Source organism: Pantherophis guttatus, chromosome 1 (assembly GCF_059756535.1).
Source record: "Pantherophis guttatus breed Tessera chromosome 1, ASM5975653v1, whole genome shotgun sequence".
In the NCBI taxonomy this organism is placed as follows: domain Eukaryota; kingdom Metazoa; phylum Chordata; class Lepidosauria; order Squamata; family Colubridae; genus Pantherophis; species Pantherophis guttatus.
In genome coordinates, this window is record NC_142063.1 from 102,734,359 (window position 1) to 102,755,584 (window position 21,226).

At 39.1% G+C, this 21,226-nt stretch overlaps 1 protein-coding gene and 1 long non-coding RNA gene across 3 annotated transcripts in view; one reads left to right on the forward strand and one right to left on the reverse strand.

The window, feature by feature from the left end:
• Positions 1-2,807: 2,807 nt before the first annotated feature.
• On the reverse strand, positions 2,808-9,555 carry LOC117665256 (uncharacterized). Its single transcript, XR_004591295.3, has 3 exons — positions 9,262-9,555; positions 9,016-9,138; positions 2,808-3,174 (listed from the first exon to the last, which is right to left on the reverse strand). It is a non-coding gene; the product is annotated as an uncharacterized LOC117665256 (long non-coding RNA).
• Positions 9,105-21,226, forward strand: part of TMEM86A (transmembrane protein 86A) — a 50,253-nt gene continuing 38,131 nt past the window's right edge. Inside the window, exon 1 of one of the 2 annotated variants that reach the window (XM_034416928.3) lies at positions 9,105-9,305. In XM_034416928.3, coding sequence (XP_034272819.1) covers positions 9,285-9,305 — 21 coding nt within the window. In that variant the 5' untranslated portion in view covers positions 9,105-9,284. Of the gene's footprint in view, positions 9,306-9,821; positions 9,975-21,226 lie in introns of those variants that run through there. The other variant, XM_087879797.1, reaches the window with a different exon arrangement.

The window sequence follows — 21,226 nt, forward strand, 5'->3', positions numbered from 1 at the left end:
GTTCACCAACCGGTAGTCCGTGAGAAAATTTTGGTGGTCCGCAGAAAAATTATTTGCATTTTTTACATTGCACTAAATACTATTTATCTTTTTTAAAAAATCATATTAGTGGTCTGCGGGATTTAAAATTATGAATTTAGTGGTCCCTGAGGTCCAAAAGGTTGGTGACCCCTGGTCTAACTAGCATCTTCTGTTTTTCTCCCCCCAAACAGGAAAATAGTACATTTAGAATCAGGAGCTAGAGATGCTTTAAAAATCTGATGCCCACTTCCCCAGCAGCATTATATGTACCTGTATAGGGAGAAGTGGCTCTTCCCTCCAGCGATAACATACGGGTAGTCCTTGGTTAACAACCACTTGACAGTTATGACAGCATTAATCGAATGGTACTTTTGTCCACTCCTCAAAGCCATCCCCATGATGATTTGAGTGCGATCTGGGTACTTAGCAGCCAGCTCCCATTTACAACAGTTGCAGCATCCCAATGTCAGATTATCATGATTTACAACCTTCCCTGCTTGCTTCCCAAAAGCAAAGTCAATGGGGAAACTGGCTGAGAAGATTTGAAATTGCTTGGGTAAGTAATCCCCAGCCCATGTAACCTCCCTGAGCCTCACTGCACTTGTTCTGTTGAAATGTTTTCAGTAGGTGCCCAGGCAATCCAATAAAGGAATTGGTGGTAGAAAGATTACTTTTCTCATAGTAGTTGTAGTACCCTAGGCAAATAAATTGGGGACAGTTGTGGACTTTGTAAAAAGAAAGTTTGTCCTGATCTTGGTCTTCTAAGTAACTGTTGGTAGAACTGCACTGTCCATCTTCTAAGAATATATATTTCTTTCATCTTTTTTTATGTGTAACTCTGCCAATAAGTTAAAGCAAGAACTAAAACACTGGGAGCAGAGAAGCATTGTATCCAATTTTTTCCAGGTCTCTTATCATAGCATGGCACAGTCACCATCAAACTGGGCGCAGTAAGAATCTTTGAAACCTCCATTCAGCTAAATGAGACAGTCCATTTATTGCTTACAATGAAGCATTTGTCTCTTGCAGTTGAACTATCAATGGAAGTTTATGGGAGAGATTTAGTAAAAACATTAGCTAAAACAAAGACAATGTGAAATGGAAATCTGAATCAGCAATACATCCAAAATATCCATAGATATACAGATTTATAGACATCAGAGAGCAAAACTGACAAAGGAGTTTTGTGTAAAATAAGAATTTATGCAACAAGTTCTTTTGAAAAGCATTCTGTAGTCTTGGCCTGAATCTGCTTTAAGTTGGCAAAAGGAAAAAGCGTTCTCTTCTATTGTAAAACGGAGAATTACATGGAAGTAATTAATATCAATTAAAATTATTCTACAAATACATGAATTTAAATGAGAGATTCTCACACAAGAATATGCACATTATCACCTACCACCTACTATGGATATTATGCATAGTTTTAACAATGTTGATTTTAACATGATAAAACTTTTTTCTGCTTACCTTTGACAACTTTTAATGTTTTAAATCAATAAATACCTGTATTTATTGTTGTTGGTATAATTTATTTATGTTTACATCATGGCTCCCATCCTGATAATATTCCAAAGGTCTTTCAAAACCAGGCTCATCTCCTAGTCCTGGGGGTGGGGGGGGAGGGTATAAGGTGATTAGAAACTTTTTTCCTTGTTCTACTCCCCCCGCTTCTAGATATGTATATTCTGTTTTTTTACTTCATTATTCCTTCCTTGTTTAAAGTTTAAGCTGCCCAGAGTTGTCTGGAATTGGACAGCCTCTAAGTCATATAAGAAAAGTACATAAAGCCATTTGTAGATTTGGCTAAATTTCGCTTCTCATCCAAGAAGCTTCTTTAGCTCTGACTAGATGGTGGGGAATGGGAGATTCCATGCCAGTCAGAGCTGAAGAAGCTTCTTGGATGAGAAGTGAAATGTCTTCAAAGAAAAAACGAAGTCCGGTAGCCTCCAGAAAAAGCACCTTTGGGACAACCATGACTTGGATGACTTAGAGTCTCCATAGACTAAATCAGTGAGATTGTTATTATGAAGCATTTACAGTCAGGATCAGACAGTGGAAGAAACAGATAAGAATAGGGTGTAGAGAGATTTTTAGAAATTCTATTTGTGCTGAAAGTTTGGTAGAAAAGATGGAAATTAAAGGAGTAAGCCAGAAATCTCAAAAGAACTTAGTTTTTCATAAAAGACCATGATCTAGCAAATTATTTATTCTTCTTTCTCCTTGGCTGCTTCTATTTTTGGAATAATGTCAAGGTGGATTGCTTGGCTGACTAAAAGCAAGGCAGAATATTATGCTGATGGATCAGAGACTGCAAGTAATAGGAAGATATGTGGAGAAAACCCCCTTTTGGATGATTAACCTTAATGTTGAAGACTTGGAACCATTCAAAGATATTGTGATGTTGATGAATAAGGACAGAGTTCAATGATAGGAAGGCTTGGAGGCAAAAGAAGTGGGTTGGCATTGGAGAGGTATCATTTGAGATGGTTGTGAGTGTTCAGTATGAGTACAGCAAGCAGATGAAGGTATGAGATCCACAAAAAGAAAAAGAAAATGGATGCCATTAGAATAAGGGTAGTGAGAATTACAGGATTTGAAGAGCTCACCCAAAAAAGTTGTGGAAAGGGGAAGATGCTGGGAACATAGAGGAGATCCTTGAGGAACAATAGAGAAAATGAACATTTATGAATGAGTTAACGGTTTTGGAAATATTAAGCCACGGCAGAATTCCAAAACAGGAGAGGATTATCAATTATAAATAAGAGAACACTCAAGAATAGAAATACTTTAATTTGACGCAAAAAGCTATTTATTTATCATATGGCTTTATAAAGGTGGCCCAACTCAGCACAGACTAGGTGGCATACAATTAAAACTGATATGATGCCTAAAAACAGGCAAATAACATCATAGAGCAGAACATAGGTGGAACAAATATAACCAAGGCAAACTACATACTGACAGGCACAGCACCAATTTATCCTAAAGCTTGGAAAATATACCACACTTGTTTTAAAATGTCCAGAGTTTCAGGTGGTCCAATCTCTGGAGGGGAAATGTTATTCCAAAGGACAGGTGCCATGACAAAATTCTTTGCCAGGGCAATTTCAGTAGACTATTAGAAAGCTGAAACCAGATTGTCAGATGCCCCTGAAAACAAGAGCAAAGAAATAAGCTTATTCAGTTGCACGTGGCATTGACTCCACTACCCAGTCCACCAAAGCAATTTTGAGGTTTATCTGCCCACCATGTTCATTTCTGCTGAATTTGAAAAACAGAGAAAAGAATGAGCCAATCAGCATTTCCACTCAAGTTGACAAATGGGAGTGTACAAAAAAAGATCATTAAATCATTCCCTTGTTCACGCTACTGCTAATCCTGGAGAAAGAAAAAAAAGTCCCTTCATCTCTACCCAAAACAAACAGGAAATAATGTTAATGCTTGCTTCCCATCCACATTTTCAGTATATGGTGTGTATGCTGGATTATTTGCAAATAAGGATCTGAGCATCTGTACAGCAATAGGACAAAACTGCCAGGATACCCACCCACATCTCCTCTATTAAAAATCTCACCAAGAGCTATACAGTTGACATGATATTGTGTCATTGACTTTTGCAGCCTCTGGCTGCAGCAGCGGAGGCTAAAATGGGGGAGAAGAAAGTTCTCCACAAAATATATTATTTTTAGGATGCAGGAACTGATCACATTTTCAGGTGGCTATGATTTATCTTAACCAGACTTCTCTACCCACACTCAATCCACATATATGCACTATCCCAAAATGGAACTTAGAAAAGCAGAAGTAAATTTGGTTGCCTGCCCAACAAAGCTATGTGGGATTGCCAAGGTCCAAAGTGGCTTTTGAATTTGTATAGAATCTTCCAGTGGAAATGCCTTTTGTTAAAATATAAGGTTAGATCAACGGAAGGATTTCTTTGTGTGGAGATGATATCCATAGATTGAAATGAATTGTATGCAAATATAACACATACTGAATTCACAACAGCTCACATTGTTTAGCACCTCTCTCTTGATGTTTTCAGGTTTAGGTAAGTAGGACAAATATTAAGTTCTGATCCTGATATTTACTATTTTAATCATGCATCCTATATTTTACTTCATGCGTACCAGTGAAGAGGCAATGCTTCTAACACTACACTAGCAAATATGTTAATAGCTTTGTAGATACTTCCTTTGCAAGTCACTGTGGGGAAAATAATACGTAATCATTTTGCCACTCCCAGATAATTGCTTTACTGCATCTTCAGTAACATCAGAATTTTCTTCTGAATTACGTTTCTAAACTAGGTTATGATTCTTTAATGCCTCAACTCTGTTTTTGAGATAGATGGATCTTGACTGTCTTCTTTACTGATTTCATGTGAAATATGATTATGCAGGATGTGGAACTGTTAGCCTTTTGCAAACAGGTGTCCTCCATGAATATTGAACTACGGTTTTTATAATTCCTAATCAGCAGAGGAGTGGGAAATTAGCTGTTTCCCACTCTACAATTCAGAATTTCTCTTCATGTGTTGACACAATGGATGTAGCTAAACTGGCCAAGTCTACAGTATTAACGTGCAGTGTGTTTGGAGCCAAGTTCTAGAATGGTGCCACAGTTCTTGGTTACTATGGAGACTAATCTGTGAAAAGACATGAATACAAAATAAAATGTTAAACTGGGACCCCAAGCATGAATTTCCTTACTTTTATCTCTCTCCCTTGCCCTTTATGTGTAAAGTACCCATGGAAATAGAGGAATGTCTCCTGGGTGTAACTGAGAAAAAACTACCAAGACTCCATTATTAAAAAAAAAACTTGATGAAATTTCTTTGCTCCTACTACAGCCAAACAATCAGCAATAGCTATTGATAGCAATGAAGATAAATTTGTCATCTCCCTGATGCCAGAACCACTCTGCCGAACTGGCTCTCAAGGATTATATGCCTGTTGCTAAATCTAGTTAATAATGATGCTCTTTGTTCTTGCATCAGTTACTGTCAGGCAAAAAAACACCATGTACTGTTAGCACATTTATAGGAGGTTCCTACGGCATTCCTGGGCTAAAGTGGTTGCGTTCCCAAAACATGCTTAATGTTGCGTTCCCAAAACTTAACTTAATCCATTTTATGGGTTTGTGCAATAAACTAATCCAATCAGTTGCATTTGTGCAAGACATTAAACTTTCAAAAGGAACCAAGTTTAACCTTATATATAAATTACAAATATAATTGCTAGGATTTTACTGAATGTTCACACAACTGAATTGTATGACTTAAACATAGCCACTGAGTTAAAAGGAAGACCAGGCGAACTGGAATATCAGTAGCTCACTGCAGAATTGCTGATGGTGCTACAAATGAAGGTCAACGGACAAGCCAAAAGGTTTGGAGTGAACTAGATTTAGTTTTAAAAGTAATCATCATTTAATTATAACTGGAAGCTTTTTCATATATACCTGGATATAAAAACACAAATTGATATACAGACAAGTTTGAGATAATCAAAAGACCCATTTGTTTTTTATTCTATGAGCCACAGTGGCATAGTGGTTAGAGTGCAGTACCGCAGGCTACTTCTGCTGCCTGCCGGCTGCCTGCAATTTGGCAGTTCAAATCTCACCAGGCTCAAGGTTGACAATAGTGGGGCCAATATGGTGAATCTGTAAACCGTTTAGAGAGTAAAGCACTGTAAAGCAGTATACAAGTTGAAAATGCTATTGCTATAGTCAGGAATGATCACTATTGAAACCTACCTACCTTCTTCCCTCCCTCCCTCCCTGATGGTACAGTATACCCTTGCAACAAGTAGTTTTTTCAAGCATTATGTAGGTCAGGGATGTCAAACTTGATTTCATTGAGGGCCGCACCAGGGTTGTGTTTGACCTCGGGGAGCTGGGGTGGGCATGGCCAAGGTGGGTGTGGCCAGCTTGACGTCACTCGTGTCGGGGGCACCTGTGGTGGCCTGAGTGCTTTGCCAGTGAAAATGGGCTCCCAAGCTCTGTTTTCAGCTGCGATAGCCTCCTGCAACTCTCTGCCAGTGAAAACGGAGCTCGGGAGGGCCGCCTGTGGTCCTCCCAATCTCCATTTTCACTGGCAGAGGCACCACGGGCTGGTCCTTCACTGTTTCCAGGGTGGCCTGATGGGCCAGATCTAAGCCCCTTGAGCACCTAAGCAACTAAGCGCCTTGAGTTTGACACTCCTGATATAAGTTATAAGTCAGTCACCTCTCACAACCCAAAACTCCATTCCCATTCACTGCTGGGGCTTACTGGCTGAGCTTTACTATTCATGTCATGCAATGGTAGGTTAAACCCATATGTAAGTCCAAGCACTGCTCTTCCTCATGAACCCCAAAAGCTCCCCTGACAACAACTCTTGAACATTTGTGCCATCTGGAGATAGGACATGCATTCAAAATGGTGGGGTAACATTAAAACACCTCCCTAAACTCAATAATAACGAGAAAATCTCAGGTGTGCCCATGTTTATGATGTGGCATCACTCACTTTGCATCATTACCTTGCCCACGTCAGCTTTTGCCTGACACAAGATAAACTTCACCCTTCATCTTTCAAAAGATTCTCATTCCCATTAAGTCTACCACTAAGCAAGATAGAAGTTGTAGTCTAATACGCCTCTTCCTGTTTCCATCCACAATAAGAACAAAGGTCAAACTATAGTTTTCTGTTGCTATATTGGCTGCCAGCTTTAATAAAAGGGGATCAGGCCCTTTGTCTATGCCTATGAATTAGGAATAAAGCCACTACTGAAGCTTGCATATATTTGAATAAATGGAGATGTAAACATACTGGGCCAACCTATTTTTTTTTTTTTTTGAATGCCGCTGAGCTTATAATAGGATTTCCTTTGCTAGTGATTGGTTGTCTTTGCGTAAGAGGCCCCATTTTAGCAGCATCTCTCTGGGATGTCTCAATCATACATAATTAATAGGGAGGTTAACACACCCATTAAATATTTAGATAGCACAGCTGATAGAAATAGTTACTAGCTTCAATATAGCTTCAAATGAACTCAGAGTTGTTTGAGGCCAGGGTTAACTCCCTTAGGGTTAATTGTCTGGAGTAGCTAGATTATGGAGTTCATACCTTCCTGATTACACAGTTCAGATTTTTGTGCAAACAGAATCAATAATGCAGATGAGCTCCCATACATTAGCATTTACAGTTTGGTTCTATAAATCATACGGGTGCAAACTGGTGGTGCTTGTGGGCAATCTGAAGGGGCAAATGTGGCCTTAGAGATTTTCAAATTTGTCCTCAAACCTCCTATGCCCAACTCTTCCACTCCCAACTTCAGATGCTACAGGGCTGTGCAGATCAGTGGTGGGTTTCAAAATTATTTACTACCAGTTCTGTGGGTGTGGCTTGGTGGGTGTGCCATGGCTTGGTGGGCATAGCTTGGTGGGCATGGCAGGGGAAGGATACTGTAAAATCTCCATTCCCTCCCCACTCCAGGGAAGATTACTGCAAAATCCCCATTTCCTCCCAATCAGCTGGGACTCGGGAGGCAGAGAATAGACGGGGGTGGGGGGGTGGGACCAGTCAGAGGTGGTATTTACCGGTTCTCCGAACTACTCAAAATTTCCGCTACCAGTTCTCTAGAACTGGTGAGAACCTGCTGAAACCCACCTCTGGTGCAAATGCTCCACCTGTCAAGTTTCAGATTTAGTTGTGGTTTTCCATCTATTATCTTCAGTAGCACTTCCTGCTTCTCTGTCCCATTTCCCATCCCATAAACTGTGCCCATTTTCTTTCTTTCTGTTCCAGCCATTCCCTTCATCGGGCCTGATCTTCATATTACTTGTATCTCCCCCCCCCCATTTCTATGTGAGCGCTCTAGCTTGTTTCAGTTATCTTGAAAATGTTTCTTGGGAGGGGGCAGAGAATGTGTATTTCAGAGACAGAGAGAGAAAATCATCCAGGGAGATGCAGTTCACTCTGGAGTCTAGTCCTTTTCTCTGTTGGATAGCAGAAATTACGGTACTTCATTTTTTAATTGGTTGATTGGATTGCAAATTGGATCCTGTTTATAGCAGATCTGTGACTTTGCTGACTAATAAAGAATGGATAGGCTAATAAATAAATAATAGTAATGTAATGGAAGATTTGGCTCTGCCAGTAGCAACCTTCTGGCTTTTCTCAGTACCTGGAGCTCACAGCTTCATGAGAGCCCTTGTAGCGCAGCAGACTAAAGCACTGTTATTAACATCAGCTGCCTGCAGTTACTGCAGGTTCGAATCTTGCCAGGCTCAAGGTTGACTCAGCCTTCCATCCTTTCTAAGGTAGGTAAATTGAGGACCCAGTTTGTGGGGGCAATAAGATGACTTTGTATAAATATACAAAAGTATGAAGGCTATTGCTTAGCACATTGTAAGCCGCCCTGAGTCTCCGGAGAAGGGCGGCATATAAATCAAATTAAAAAAAAAAAAGGTGCATCACTCAACAGTGTCTCTCAGCCTGCCTAAACCTACGCAGCCTTGCTGTACATGTCTTATTTCAAGTATACCTTGCCTTGCCGTCTTGCAGTGGGATTACTTCGAGATAACGAGGCATCGGACTGAAACCTTGGTAGCTACTGTTGTGTCTGCAGTCTCCACTGAGTACAGTATTGTACAACTTCCAGGATGTATTCAAGTGTAAAAATGCTGCAGCCTGCGTACTCTTTTTTTTTTTTTTTTTGGGCTGTTGCCTCTGATAAAGACAGCCGTAGTTTTATGTTTTGTTTCTAGTGAGCCACCGCGACAGCTAACCTTGTTCTTAAATCGGCAAAAGCGATCAAGGAAAGGGCGATGAAAAAGATTTAGAACCGGGAGAAAAAATAAATAAATAATAGAAACTGGCGATCGACACAATTATATATGTTTGTTGAGAAGAGCTCGACATCTTTTTAGGGGAAAGCAGTTTCTTACCATTCGGACAACTCCCTGCTCCCCTTACAATACGCATTGGGACGGGTCTACTCACCAAGCGAGTGCAGCCCTTCGTAGGAGGAGAGCGGGGCGGAGACGTATTCGCTGCAGGACCGCCCCCCCCCTTCTCTCTTCCCTCGCTGCACATTCGCTCCGAGCATTATGACGTCACGGCGTCCTTTAAAAAGCACCGAGAAAACAATCGGCATTGAGAAAAATAGATGCCCTCCGATCTTATTAAAAGCGGTAGCTGTGTGACCCGCAGTTAGAGCCAGCTGTATAAGCAAAGGCGAAGAACTACCTATAGAAGCCGCCTCGGCAAACATGGTGTCCCCGGTGACCGTGGTGAGTTCAGTCGGTTGTTTTTGTTTTCTTTTGGCCAGAGTTTAAAAAAAAAAAAAAAAAAGTCTGGACAAGATATTCAGATAGTATCTTCAGACGGAAAGGAGACGCGGTATCTGCAAGGCGACTTTTATGATCCCCCGCAGGAGACTTTTGATAGATAACAATAGATAATAAACAGTCGCTATGCGGCAGTAAGACTGCCTCCAGCATGTTTGCTGTTGAATTAGACTCCGGGGTTTCTCCTCCTAGTGCGTACTCGCTCTTGTTTTCAGCCCCCTTTTTTTTTCTTTCCTCCCTCCCTCCCGCCCCCACCCGGCTTTGTTAGAAAGAAAATGTGGTATGCCAAGTGTTGCTTTTCTTAGCGGCCCCCCCCCCTCAGCTCCCCCCCCCCAAAAGCATCTGAAAGCTCGATTGGATGAAAACATTAAACATGTGACAAGAAAGCGTGACTTTGTTGATTTCATTCCTTGGATCTCGTCGGTGGGGATGGGGGGGTGGGGGGAGCAAGCAACAGGGGAGATGTTTTAAGGAGAAGGGCGGAACGGAGGAAGAAAGAGGGTCCAGAGAGTTAATCTCCCTTTAATGTCTGGCTTCGGAAGAGAATGGAGTGCACTGATGTTTGGCGCTTTTGCTTGCCAGCGCTTGGGTCTGCCTCGAGGCTGGCCTGTAGTAGAACGTGAGCCGTCTGCATGTAGATTCTCGATCACGAGTTGATGCTGCCTTTGCCCAAGGAAGATCGGGGAATTCCTGTGAGAGAAAATCGGCATCAGCATAAATTCTGTTTCTTACTTTCCTTTGTCCCCCCCTCTCCTCCCAAACACCAACCATTAGATTGGCAATAATAAAACAAAAAACGGGAGTCAACCATTGCTCTTATGTGGGCAGAATAATGGAAATCAAGTGGATTTCAATTTAGGATTTCAATTTAGGATGAGCCCCTTTTGGCCTAAGGTGCTACCAGCCCAGGAACCAGGAGGCTGTGAGTTCTAGGCATGAAAGCCAGCTAGGTGACTTTGGACCGGTCACTCACTCTCTCGGTCCAACCCACCTCACAGGGTTGTTGTGGGGAAAATAGGAGGAGGAAGGAGTGTTAGGTATGTTCACCGTCTTGAGTTACTTATAAAGTAATATAAAGAGAAGATAAAAATCTAATAAATAAATGTGTACCCCCGTAATAGATGCATGTACTGAAGGAAAATACTGGCCAGCTGGTATAAGTAATATGGATTTAGAAAGAGAGGAGATTTCAGATTTATGACAGTTTTGCAGTTTGGGAAGGTGACTTGAATTTGGTTCTCTGGTCAACTGTGAAGCATCTTGGATTCTATTTTGCAGAACTAATTAGAAGGATAATGTAGGCTTTCTTTAAGAAATCTTTTCCAGACTTTCTGCAGGAGTAGAGGAATAAATGCACGCCATTTTCTGTCAATTTGAATATGCAATACAGTTTGTTCGTTTTTTTATCATTGAATGGGGTGGAGAATTCTAAATGACATTGCCATTATACAAGTTGTGAACTATCAGCAATAATAGGATAATTTGTGATTGATGCCTTTTAAAAAGTTCCCTGTATCATGCTTTGATTTGGATTTCCGTAATTTATTTACCTTATATATCTTGTTTTTGTGCTCTAGGAATTGTTCATGTTAGCTAACAGAACTGGGGGAAAAAAGACTTAGAGTCTAAAAAGTTAAAAACATAAATTAATACTGTAATTAATACTGATGCCATTTAATAATTAAAAGCTTGGTGAAAGAAAAGTGTTCTTATCTAAATTAATTTATCACAGAATGTAGGGACGCGGTGGCTCAGTGGCTAAGATGCTGAGCTTGTCGATCGAAAGGTCGGCAGTTCAGCAGTTTGAATCCCTAGTGCTGCATAACAGGGTGAGCTCCCGTTACTTGTCCCAGCTTCTGCCAACTTAGCAGTTCGAAAGCACATAAAAAATGCAAGTAGAAAAATAAGGACCACCTTTGGTGAGAAGGTAACAGCGTTCCGTGTGCCTTTGGCGTTTAGTCATGCCAGCCACATGACCATGGAGACGTCTTCGGACAGCGTTGGCTCTTCGACTTTGAAACGGAGATGAGCACCGCCCCCTAGAGTCGGGAACGACTAGCATATATGCGCAAGGGGAACCTTTACCTTTACCTTGTCACAGAATGCTGAGATACAGGATCTAAAAGCCAAAAATCCTTTTATTCCATAGTTTGGAAGCAACAAATGCGAAGCCCTCATGCCAGAAAAACAGACCTGTGGTAGCAGATGTATCTTCAGAAGAGACATTTCTGCAGATCCAGATAGCTGGATAGGGCTGGACAGGAGAAAAATTCTTAGTGTCTAAGTGATTTAGGACATTAAAGTTTAATATCAGCTAATAAAATACGCCTGGTATAAAATTGGCAGCCAGAACAGATTTTTCAGTATTGTAAAGGCACCATTGGTCCTTATGCCTGTTAGTAACCAGGCTGCGTCGTATTGCATCAACTGTAGTTTCTGGCTGCTTTTCAAGTGCAATCCCAGGTACCACATAATGTAAATTATGCAACAGTAGAGATACTGCCTGAGAATTCAGTGACGAATTAGCTTTCCAGAACTGAGAACCTGCTGTTTCAAGGAGAGTATAACTTCATCTAAAACAAGCTGAAGCTCAATTCCTACATTCATTTTTCTAATTATAACTGCTAATTGCAAGACAAGAAAATAGAAAGAAAGATGTCTTTTCAACACATTACTTTATAAGTTTAAAAGGTTGATCTTTAGGATGACAAGTAGGCTATTGGCATGAGATGTGATGAACGTGCTTGGAGCTATCCTGCAAATTATGCATTATTTTGCCTTCCATAAAGAAACAAACTTCTAACTATTTGTTTTTTTAGTACTGATAAGAACTGCAAAAGAACAAAAGCTAGTTTTCTCTCATGGAGAATTTCTTCCTGAGGACTGCATTATTGCAATCTGAATGTACAACATTACTGTACATTTTGCTTCTATTATTTGTCAGGGAAAGGGTTCCATTGTGTAGAATAGGAATTGTACTATTTTATCTTGATTTATTTGATTGATTATTGTCTACACTGACTGGCAGCAGAGGGTTCCAGGAGGCCTACGCAGCCGAAAATGGAACTCGGGAGCCCGTTTTCGCTGACAGAGCGCTTGGGCCACCACAGGTGCCCCCGACATGAGTGACATTGAGCTGGCCTCGCCCACTCTGGCCATGCCCCCTCAGGCCCCTCAAGGTCAAACACAATCCTGATGCGGCCCTCAATGAGTTTGACACCTCTGCTCTACTTCATCTGGGAAATATTTATGATCAATAGTGTACACAATAGTAATAGTGAAACCTGCATGGAACATGTTTCCCCATTTATATTGGGAACTGGGGAAATAAATGTATGCAGCAAGGATTTTGTGCACTGTTTTATTTTCACAATGCTGATTGATCTCTTTTTCATCAATGTAAAACAATGTCTGTATTATTTACACTAAGAGCATTATTTTACTACTGTTCCCGGATCTATCTATGTATTTGTTCCTGAACTGCAAATATTGCAGTTGTATCTGATTACACATTTAATTTTTTTCCCAATACTTGATCGTATCAGAATTTTGCCACTTTTAGAGTTTTGGTAACCTATCCGATTAGGAAATGGGTTCATTGTCTGATCTTGAGTCACTTATATAGTAAGATTATCTCTGATTTTTCCAATGGGTAAACTAAACTAAACTAGATTAAATCTTTATGTCTTGGTTAGAAGCCCAAAGGAAATTGTTAAACAATGTATGCCTTCAAGTCAGTTTTCGACACCTGGTGAGTGCTTGGACTAGTCCCTGCCATTTTCTTGACAAGGTTTTTCAGAAGTGATTTGCCATTGCCCACTTCTTACAGAGAGAGAGAGGGAGAGACTGACTTAAAGGTATCAAGCTGGCTTTCTGACAGGTGGGACTAGAACTCACTGTACCACAGTTTCTAGTCTGGTACCTTAGCCACTTTTCCAAACTTGTTCTCCTAATAAAATTAAAGAACTAAAGAAGGAAAAGTAACTGTATGCTTAATCCCGATTAGACAGATGTGTTCTGTTTACTCAAGAGGTAGACTGAGGATTTAATGGAAAGGAGAGAGCTATAAATCTATGTGAAGCAGAATCAATTGTTTGCTTTCAGTTATCAGCTAGTCAGCGTCCTATCTCTTAGTCTACAAAGGTCTCTGCCACATCAAATAATCAAATACTTTTCCTGGCTTCCTTCGATTATATAATGCTGCTTAATGCAGCTTGCAACCCACCTCTAAGCTCTGTTCTCTAGGTAACAAAGTCACAACAAAATTCTTTAGATACTCGGACACTAATTCTGAGTAGCTACCTGCCAAGTTGTCTTATTACCAATGGCTGCTCTAGGAAAGAAGATTTCTATTCAGAAGGTAAAAGAAAGGAATACTTGGGGTCTTGCTTAACACTATTCTTTTATCTAGGGCATTTCATCAAATCCTTAATGGCATTACTACTACAGTAAATCTTCCATACAGTGCATTTAGTTTTTTTTTATTAAAAAGGACAACATGTGAAGAAATTACATAAGAAACACTGATCTGCTTTGCAGGAGAGTCATGCAACCTATTGCTAGGGACAGGGGGGAAAATGAATACAAAAGCATACAACTTCTTCCTAAGATTCAAAATGGAAGAAGAAACTGTGAAGGAGACAATGATAAATTGGGCTAGAAATTTTGGGCATAATATTGAATTAGACCATTGGGACAAATTATGGGAGAAAAATTATAAACTAACAATGTCAGCAGCCTATAAGGAAAACCTCTACACGATGTTTTATTGTTGGCATTTACCCCCAACGAGATTGGCCAAAATGTTTCCAAACCGTTTACCCGAATGCTGGAGATATAGTTATTAACAGGGAACTTTCTATCACGTGGACCTGCCCCAGAGCCAGAAAGTATTGGCCTAAAATAAGGGAATGGTTGGAAGAAATTACTGAACAAAAGATTGAATTGAAGCCAGAATTATTTTTATTGGGAATTTTAGATGGGAAAATGGCAAAGAAACTTCAATATATAATATTACACATATTAACGGCAACCAGAATCATTTTCACCCAAAATTGGAAACAGACTAATATTCCTTCAGAGGCAATGATAATAAGAAAGGTATATGAGTGTGCAGAGATGGATAGGTTGACTATGGAATTGAAAGAGAGAAGAATCGGAATGCTACCAAGTTTGGAGTAGATGGTATATATGGCTAGAGAACAGGAATAAAATTATTGTATAAGAACTATATAATATTGATGATAATAGGATTGTATCGTATTTTGTGTAAATACAACTACAATTCAAACGACTGTATAATATAGGATAGTGAACCATTGAAATAGAACTTATGTAAATTTGAATGTTATGGATGATATTGACACCAATATGGAAATGCTGTAATGAGTGAAAATTTGTGTTTTGTTTTTTAACGTTGAAAATGTTTAATAAAACTTATTTTTTTTAAAAAAATAACAAGCCACGTTTCAAAAATGTTGCCAAGAAAATTTCATGAAGGTCCATGTCCTGTCCTGTCCATGTAATCACAAGACGTCAGGATTGACATGACACACAGGTACATAATTATGATAACATTACTATAACATGCCATTTTTAAAAAATGTTTAGAAACTCAAAAAAACCACATTTCAAACAAACCTGTTAGAAATATTGCAAATACCACTCTTTATTCATATGAAAAGAAGTTAATGAGGAATCATGTTTTGTAGGCACAGCTAGAATATCCTCAACTGAGATTTCAGATAAAAACTGAAGAGACATTGAAGTACTTCTAATATATAGTATGCCATCCCAGGGGATTGGGATAGTTTCATTCCTAAACTTCACTACCGTATGCTGTGGATGATTTATTTCTGTTATATTTAACAACTGTGCTTAACAACATTGCTCCTTAGTATTCCAGGCATATCTCACAAGCAGTAATACAGTCCTGTAAGATAGACAAATAGAATAGGTTGAGGTTGAAGCCAAGAAATAATGGAACTACAGAAGCTCTCATCCTCCTTATGCTTATGACTGCAGTGTGAAGGCAGTCTACTGCTTACCAACCTCCTTGCTACACTTAATTATAATAATAAAATCCAAAGTAATTAACTTTAGCAATAACATTAAAATGAATGGTTTTAATTAGAAATACACCATAAGAAGCTTATATAGTGCAAACACAATAGAAACTTCCCATGCTAATTGATTTTCAGAATGGGAAGGTTCTTAAAAATAGCGTTGCTTGGTCTTTGGAAGTGTGCTCACCTGTTCAGCTCTGGAACAGAAAGAAAACAGGAAACGTAGGTTTGAGGTGATTGACAGCATCCTGGAGTTGAGGGTTAGATGAAATGGTGGGCAGTAATTTCATCAGTTTGCCTTACTGATAATTGGATTACTGGCTATGTGCCACTTTAAATCAACCACTTTAAATCAAGATGTTTCCATCTCTCTTAATCATTATTTTGCCCTACCTCAATCAATCTTCAATAAGTGAGTAATCTAGGATCTTCATAAGTGAGTCATCCCTCCTGCCTTTTTTATAGTGGAAAAGACTGAAGTGAGGGTCTGAACTGCTGTATAGGAATAAAAGATCATATTTACCTCGTTAAGACTCAACCCCTCATTTCAGGGCTAGGATTTTTGTTAGAACCACTAAAAAAAAAAGATGAAATCTTTCTCTATCTTGGTCACAGAAATGTGGCAATCCCGGAGATTGTATGTGGAGATATAAATATATTTTCATTGGTACTACAGAAGAAGAATGATTAAGCTCATTGTTCCAACCTTCTTGGTTTTGGCTTTTTTTTTCTTTTGATGATGAATAGTACAGCACATACAGTAATATACAATATACGATAACTATTGTATGTTATTTTGTCACTGTATGGTTTAAATACAAAACATTGATGAGCAATCCTGCTTTACTTTAATTTCCAAAGAAAATTTCAGAACTTCTCTTACTTTAAGTTAAAAAGCTTGGGGAAAAAAACCTACCCTACCTGTAGACTTGACCTTCCCTTTACTGTATATGCTTAGCTGTGTATTTATTTATTTATTTATTTATTTAATTAATTAAATTTCTATACCGCCGTTCTCCCAAAGGACTCAGGGCGGTGAACAGCCACAAGATAAAACACATAAATACAAAAATTTAAAATAAATTAAAAATGAATTAAATAATTTGGCTGAATTTAAAATACCCCATAATTTAAAAACAAATTAAAATTTACATTTAAAAAGGGGAGAAGATTTAGGCCAGGCCAGCTTGATGAAATAAAAAAGTCTTAAGCATGCGACGGAAGGTGCGCAGATCCGGGATCCTCTGTATCTCCGGGGGGAGCTCGTTCCAGATCGTAGGTGCCCCCATAGAGAAAGCTCTCCCCCTGGGGCCGCCAGTTGACATTGTTTGGCCAACGGCACCTGGAGGAGCCCCTCTCTATGGGAGCGTACTGGCCGGTGGGAGGCTATTGGTGGGAGTAGGCGGTCCCGTAGATAATCAGGTCCTAAGCCATGGAGCGCTTTAAAGGTGATAACCAGAACCTTGAAGCGCACTCGGAAGACCACCGGGAGCCAATGCAGCTCGCGCAGGAGAGGTGTTACATGGGAGCTCCACGTTGCTCCCATAACCACCCGCGCGGCCACACTCTGCACTAGTTGGAGCCTCCGAGTGAACCTCAAGGGGAGCCCAATGTAGAGAGCATTACAATAGTCCAGACGAGAGGTGACGAGGGCATGAGTGACTGTGTGTAGAGTCCCGATCTAGAAAGGGACGCAACTGGTGGATCATGCGAACTTGATGAAAAATCCTCCCGGTCACGACCGTCAAGTGCTCTTCTAAAGACAGCCGTGAATCCAGGAGGATGCCCAAGTTGCGAGCCCTTTCCGTGGGGGCCAATGATTGGCCCCCAATAGTCAGCGATGGCACCCAGCTGACTATATCAGCTGTAGCTGTAGAATATACTCTGCCAAATTCAGCATCTATTAACATTGTTTTAAAAAACTAACCACATGGTATCATAACTGTGAGAGAATGCTTTGAAAAGTGAGCATGGACTTCCGGTTTGGCATCACGGTGAAACAGGGAAATAGTGGGCTCTAATGAGCCCCGCGAAAACCCCGGCTGCTGAACCACCACCGATGGTCTTCAGACCGAACCCATCCTGCAGGGATGGGGGAAGAAGAGGGGTGCCTTGGACGACTGAAAGGAACAGGCAAGTTCCTCGGAGGTCGGAGGAAACCCTCTGTGAGTCGGCGGTGGGGGGCGGCAGCCAAGGCGGCTGCCACGAAGCTGTGACAACCAGGCAAGAAAAGTGCTGGAGGAAAGCGGAGAAAAACGGAGCTCTTTGAAGCCGGGTGAGTGACAACAGCCCAGGTTTGTAACAACGTTTGGAACATCACTAATAATTAGAAGACCCCTAGCCTAAAACAGCGGCTATGCAACAAAGGGGCTTTGGAAAAACTGTTTAAAACTACAACTTTAAAGAGACAAAGACCCGAGAAACAACTAATTTTGGAACAGAACTAAGAGAATTAATCTGGAGATATGGTTAAAAGACTAAACCCTTTAGAATTTGAACTGGATTTTAAAAAAGATTTGATATTTTTTTTAATTAAAAGAAGAAGAAATAAATTGGATGGTTATATAATAATGAATAAAATGGAGTCTTGCATGACTAATGGAAAATGTGGATTATAGAGAGACACCATCTGGCGTAAAGAGGAACTTTCTAACTTTCCTTTGCTATGGGAAACACTGAGTTTTACAGATAAAAATTACCGAATTCTGTGGAGGAGGATTTTTCTTTCCAGCATGCTTTTAATTTGCTTTTAATTTTTTTGCTTTTAATTTATATGCCGCCCTTCTCCGGAGACTCAGGGCAGCTTACAATGCGTTAAGCAATAGCCTTCATACTTTTGTATATTTATACAAAGTCAGCTTTGCAGGCAGTTGATTATGGTGAACAGAAAAGAAATTTACAATGGAACTCCTACAGTTGAAATAATAACAATTTAAATGTTGGCGCAGGAATAGAAGAAGGATTAAGCGCAGCCTCAAAAGAAAAAGACTTGATACATCATATCCGGAATAAAAATAAAAGAGATTTAATGTGATTTATGGAGAAAAAAAATTAAAAATTTGGAAAATGGAAGGAAATATACGTTTGCATGCGAGGAAATGAAGACAATGTGATTAAAAATAAAATAAAGTAAAGATGGATTGTAATAATAAAAGGGAGGTTTTTATAGAAATTAAGAATGTTAAAAGAAATTAATTAATACATGTAAAGATATGCTTGATGCAAGAACTATATTTTAATGTCAAAATGCTAAGGAAAAGAACAAGGATAAATATGATTACCATGTCTCAATGTTAAAATGTCATGAATATCATGAAAAAGGATACAAAAAAAAATAAGATTATGTGAAAAAGCAATTCATAAATGGATGGAAACAACAAAGAAAGGTTTAAGTAGAGATTGATAGTTAAACCAACTATGAATATGCTGTGTTTAACAGCCAAAAAATTATAATATGCTGTGTTGAACAGCCAAACAAAATGATTATGCTGGGTAACAGCCAAACCAAACTGAATATGCCATGTAAAGGCCAAAAAACAACAATTAATATGCTATGTTTAACAGCCAAACAAAGGGCATGCTGTGTAATAGCCAAAAAATAAAAAAGGATATGCTGTGTTCAACAGCCAAAATAAATGGTTATGCTGTGTTTAATAACCAAGAAATAAAAATGATTGGTTTAACAACAAAGATAAAGATAATAATGTTGGGTTTTGGTTTTTTAGGAAAATATAAAATGAGGTGGGATAATTAAAGTGAGGGGATGTATGTTGAGAGTGATAGTTAAGATAAAATGAATAAGATAGCTTTAATAATAGAAATAAAGAGTATAAATTTTGAATTTAATAGAAAAAAATGGGTATGTTGAAATTGAAAATTTTTGGAATGTTTAATATAATTGTATGATTTATATTGTTAAAATATATCCATCTAAGCAAATGAAAGAGAAAATGGATTGATAGGATTTAAGATTTAAGTAACAGGTTTTTGGGGATAATGGCATAGTTATATAGATAGATTTGAGGGAAATACTTGTTTTAAAATATTTAGTTGTGTTAATTGAAAAATAAGATTTGTTAATGATTTTCTTTAATATGTGACCTGAGCAAAAGCTTCATTTTCAAAAGATGTGTTTTATGTTTTTGTTTTAAAAATAAATTATATATATATATATATATATATATATATATGTAGGTCTTTGGTTATTCGGGTCTTCTCCCACGTAAAATTGGAAGTGTCTTGGCGACGTTTCGACGAAGTCTCATTCGTCATCTTCAGGCTGGTGTTCTCGGCTTCGTGCTTCCAGGAGCAAATGCCGAGAACACCAGCCTGAAGATGACGAATGAGACTTCGTCGAAACGTCGCCAAGACACTTCCAATTTTACGTGGGAGAAGACCCGAATAACCAAAGACCTACATACAAACACCCGCGAAAACCACGTAAAATTGGAAGTGTCTTGGCGACGTTTCGACGAAGTCTCATTCGTCATCTTCAGGCTGGTGTTCTCGGCTTCGTGCTTCCTCGGCACGAAGCCGAGAACACCAGCCTGAAGATGACGAATGAGACTTCGTCGAAATGTCGCCAAGACACTTCCAATTTTACGTGGGAGAAGACCCGAATAACCAAAGACCTACATACAAACACCCGCGAAAACCTGAGAAAACAAATATATATATATATATATATATATAAAGTGAGCATGGACATATTCAACCATTTTCATCATTCTATCTCTAGATGTTTCCATTTATTTCTATTTTTTCCTGTTTTCTTTGTTTTTCTGTTTTATTTGAACTTGCAAATGAAGTGGCTTGTTTTACCTGGTTTCACAAAGTTGACTGTACTACACCGACAGAATAATGGGTATTCCGTGTAGACTAAATGCAGTAGGTATATATTTGAATGATGCTAATACAAGATTTCTGCAGATTTCAATTTCTGCTATTAGAGCTACTACAAGCTCTCAGAAATATTTGGGTAACACATTTTTGTTTTTTATTGATTCTAGCCCTAGTCTCATATGAAAGAGAGTGACTGTTAAATTCCATTAATTTCCATGGGAAATATTTAAAATCTGCAGTAGCAGTTATTAATAAGCTAGGCTAGGAAGGATTTTGCTGTGTAATATCTAATACGTACTGTACTGTGTGCTTTTAAAGAGTTGTATTATGCTAGCTAGTATGGATGGGGTGAACCATAAACTGTTCCTAGTGGCAATTCCTTTGTGGATAAGAGAATTTCCCAGAAAAAAATGATAATAGTCTATGGCGAAATGTGGAAAATCATACTAGGAAACAGTCAATATATACTGCTCAAAAAAATAAAGGGAACACAAGCAGAAGACATCTGAGATCTGAATGAATGAAATAGCCTTATTAAATACTTTGTTCTTTACATTTATTTATTTATTTATTGGTTTGATTTATATGCCGCCCTTCTCCGGAGACTCAGGGCGGCTTACAATGCGTTAAGCAATAGCCTTCATACTTTTGTATATACCTGCTTAGTAGGGCTTTCGCCCCCCACAAGCGGTGTTCTTTTTTATACAAAGTCAGCTTATTGCCCCCACAATCCAGGACTTCATACATACAGTAGTTTATACACTGCTCAAACAACTAAAGGGAACACAAAACTACTGTATGTAACAAACAAAGTATTTAATAAGGCTATTTCATTCATTTAGATCTCGGATGTCTTCTGCTTGTGTTCCCTTTATTTTTTTGAGCAGTGTAAATCGTAAGGAAAACAAGGTTACAGTCCTACAGTCATAAGTGGGAGGAGATGGGTGATAGGAACGA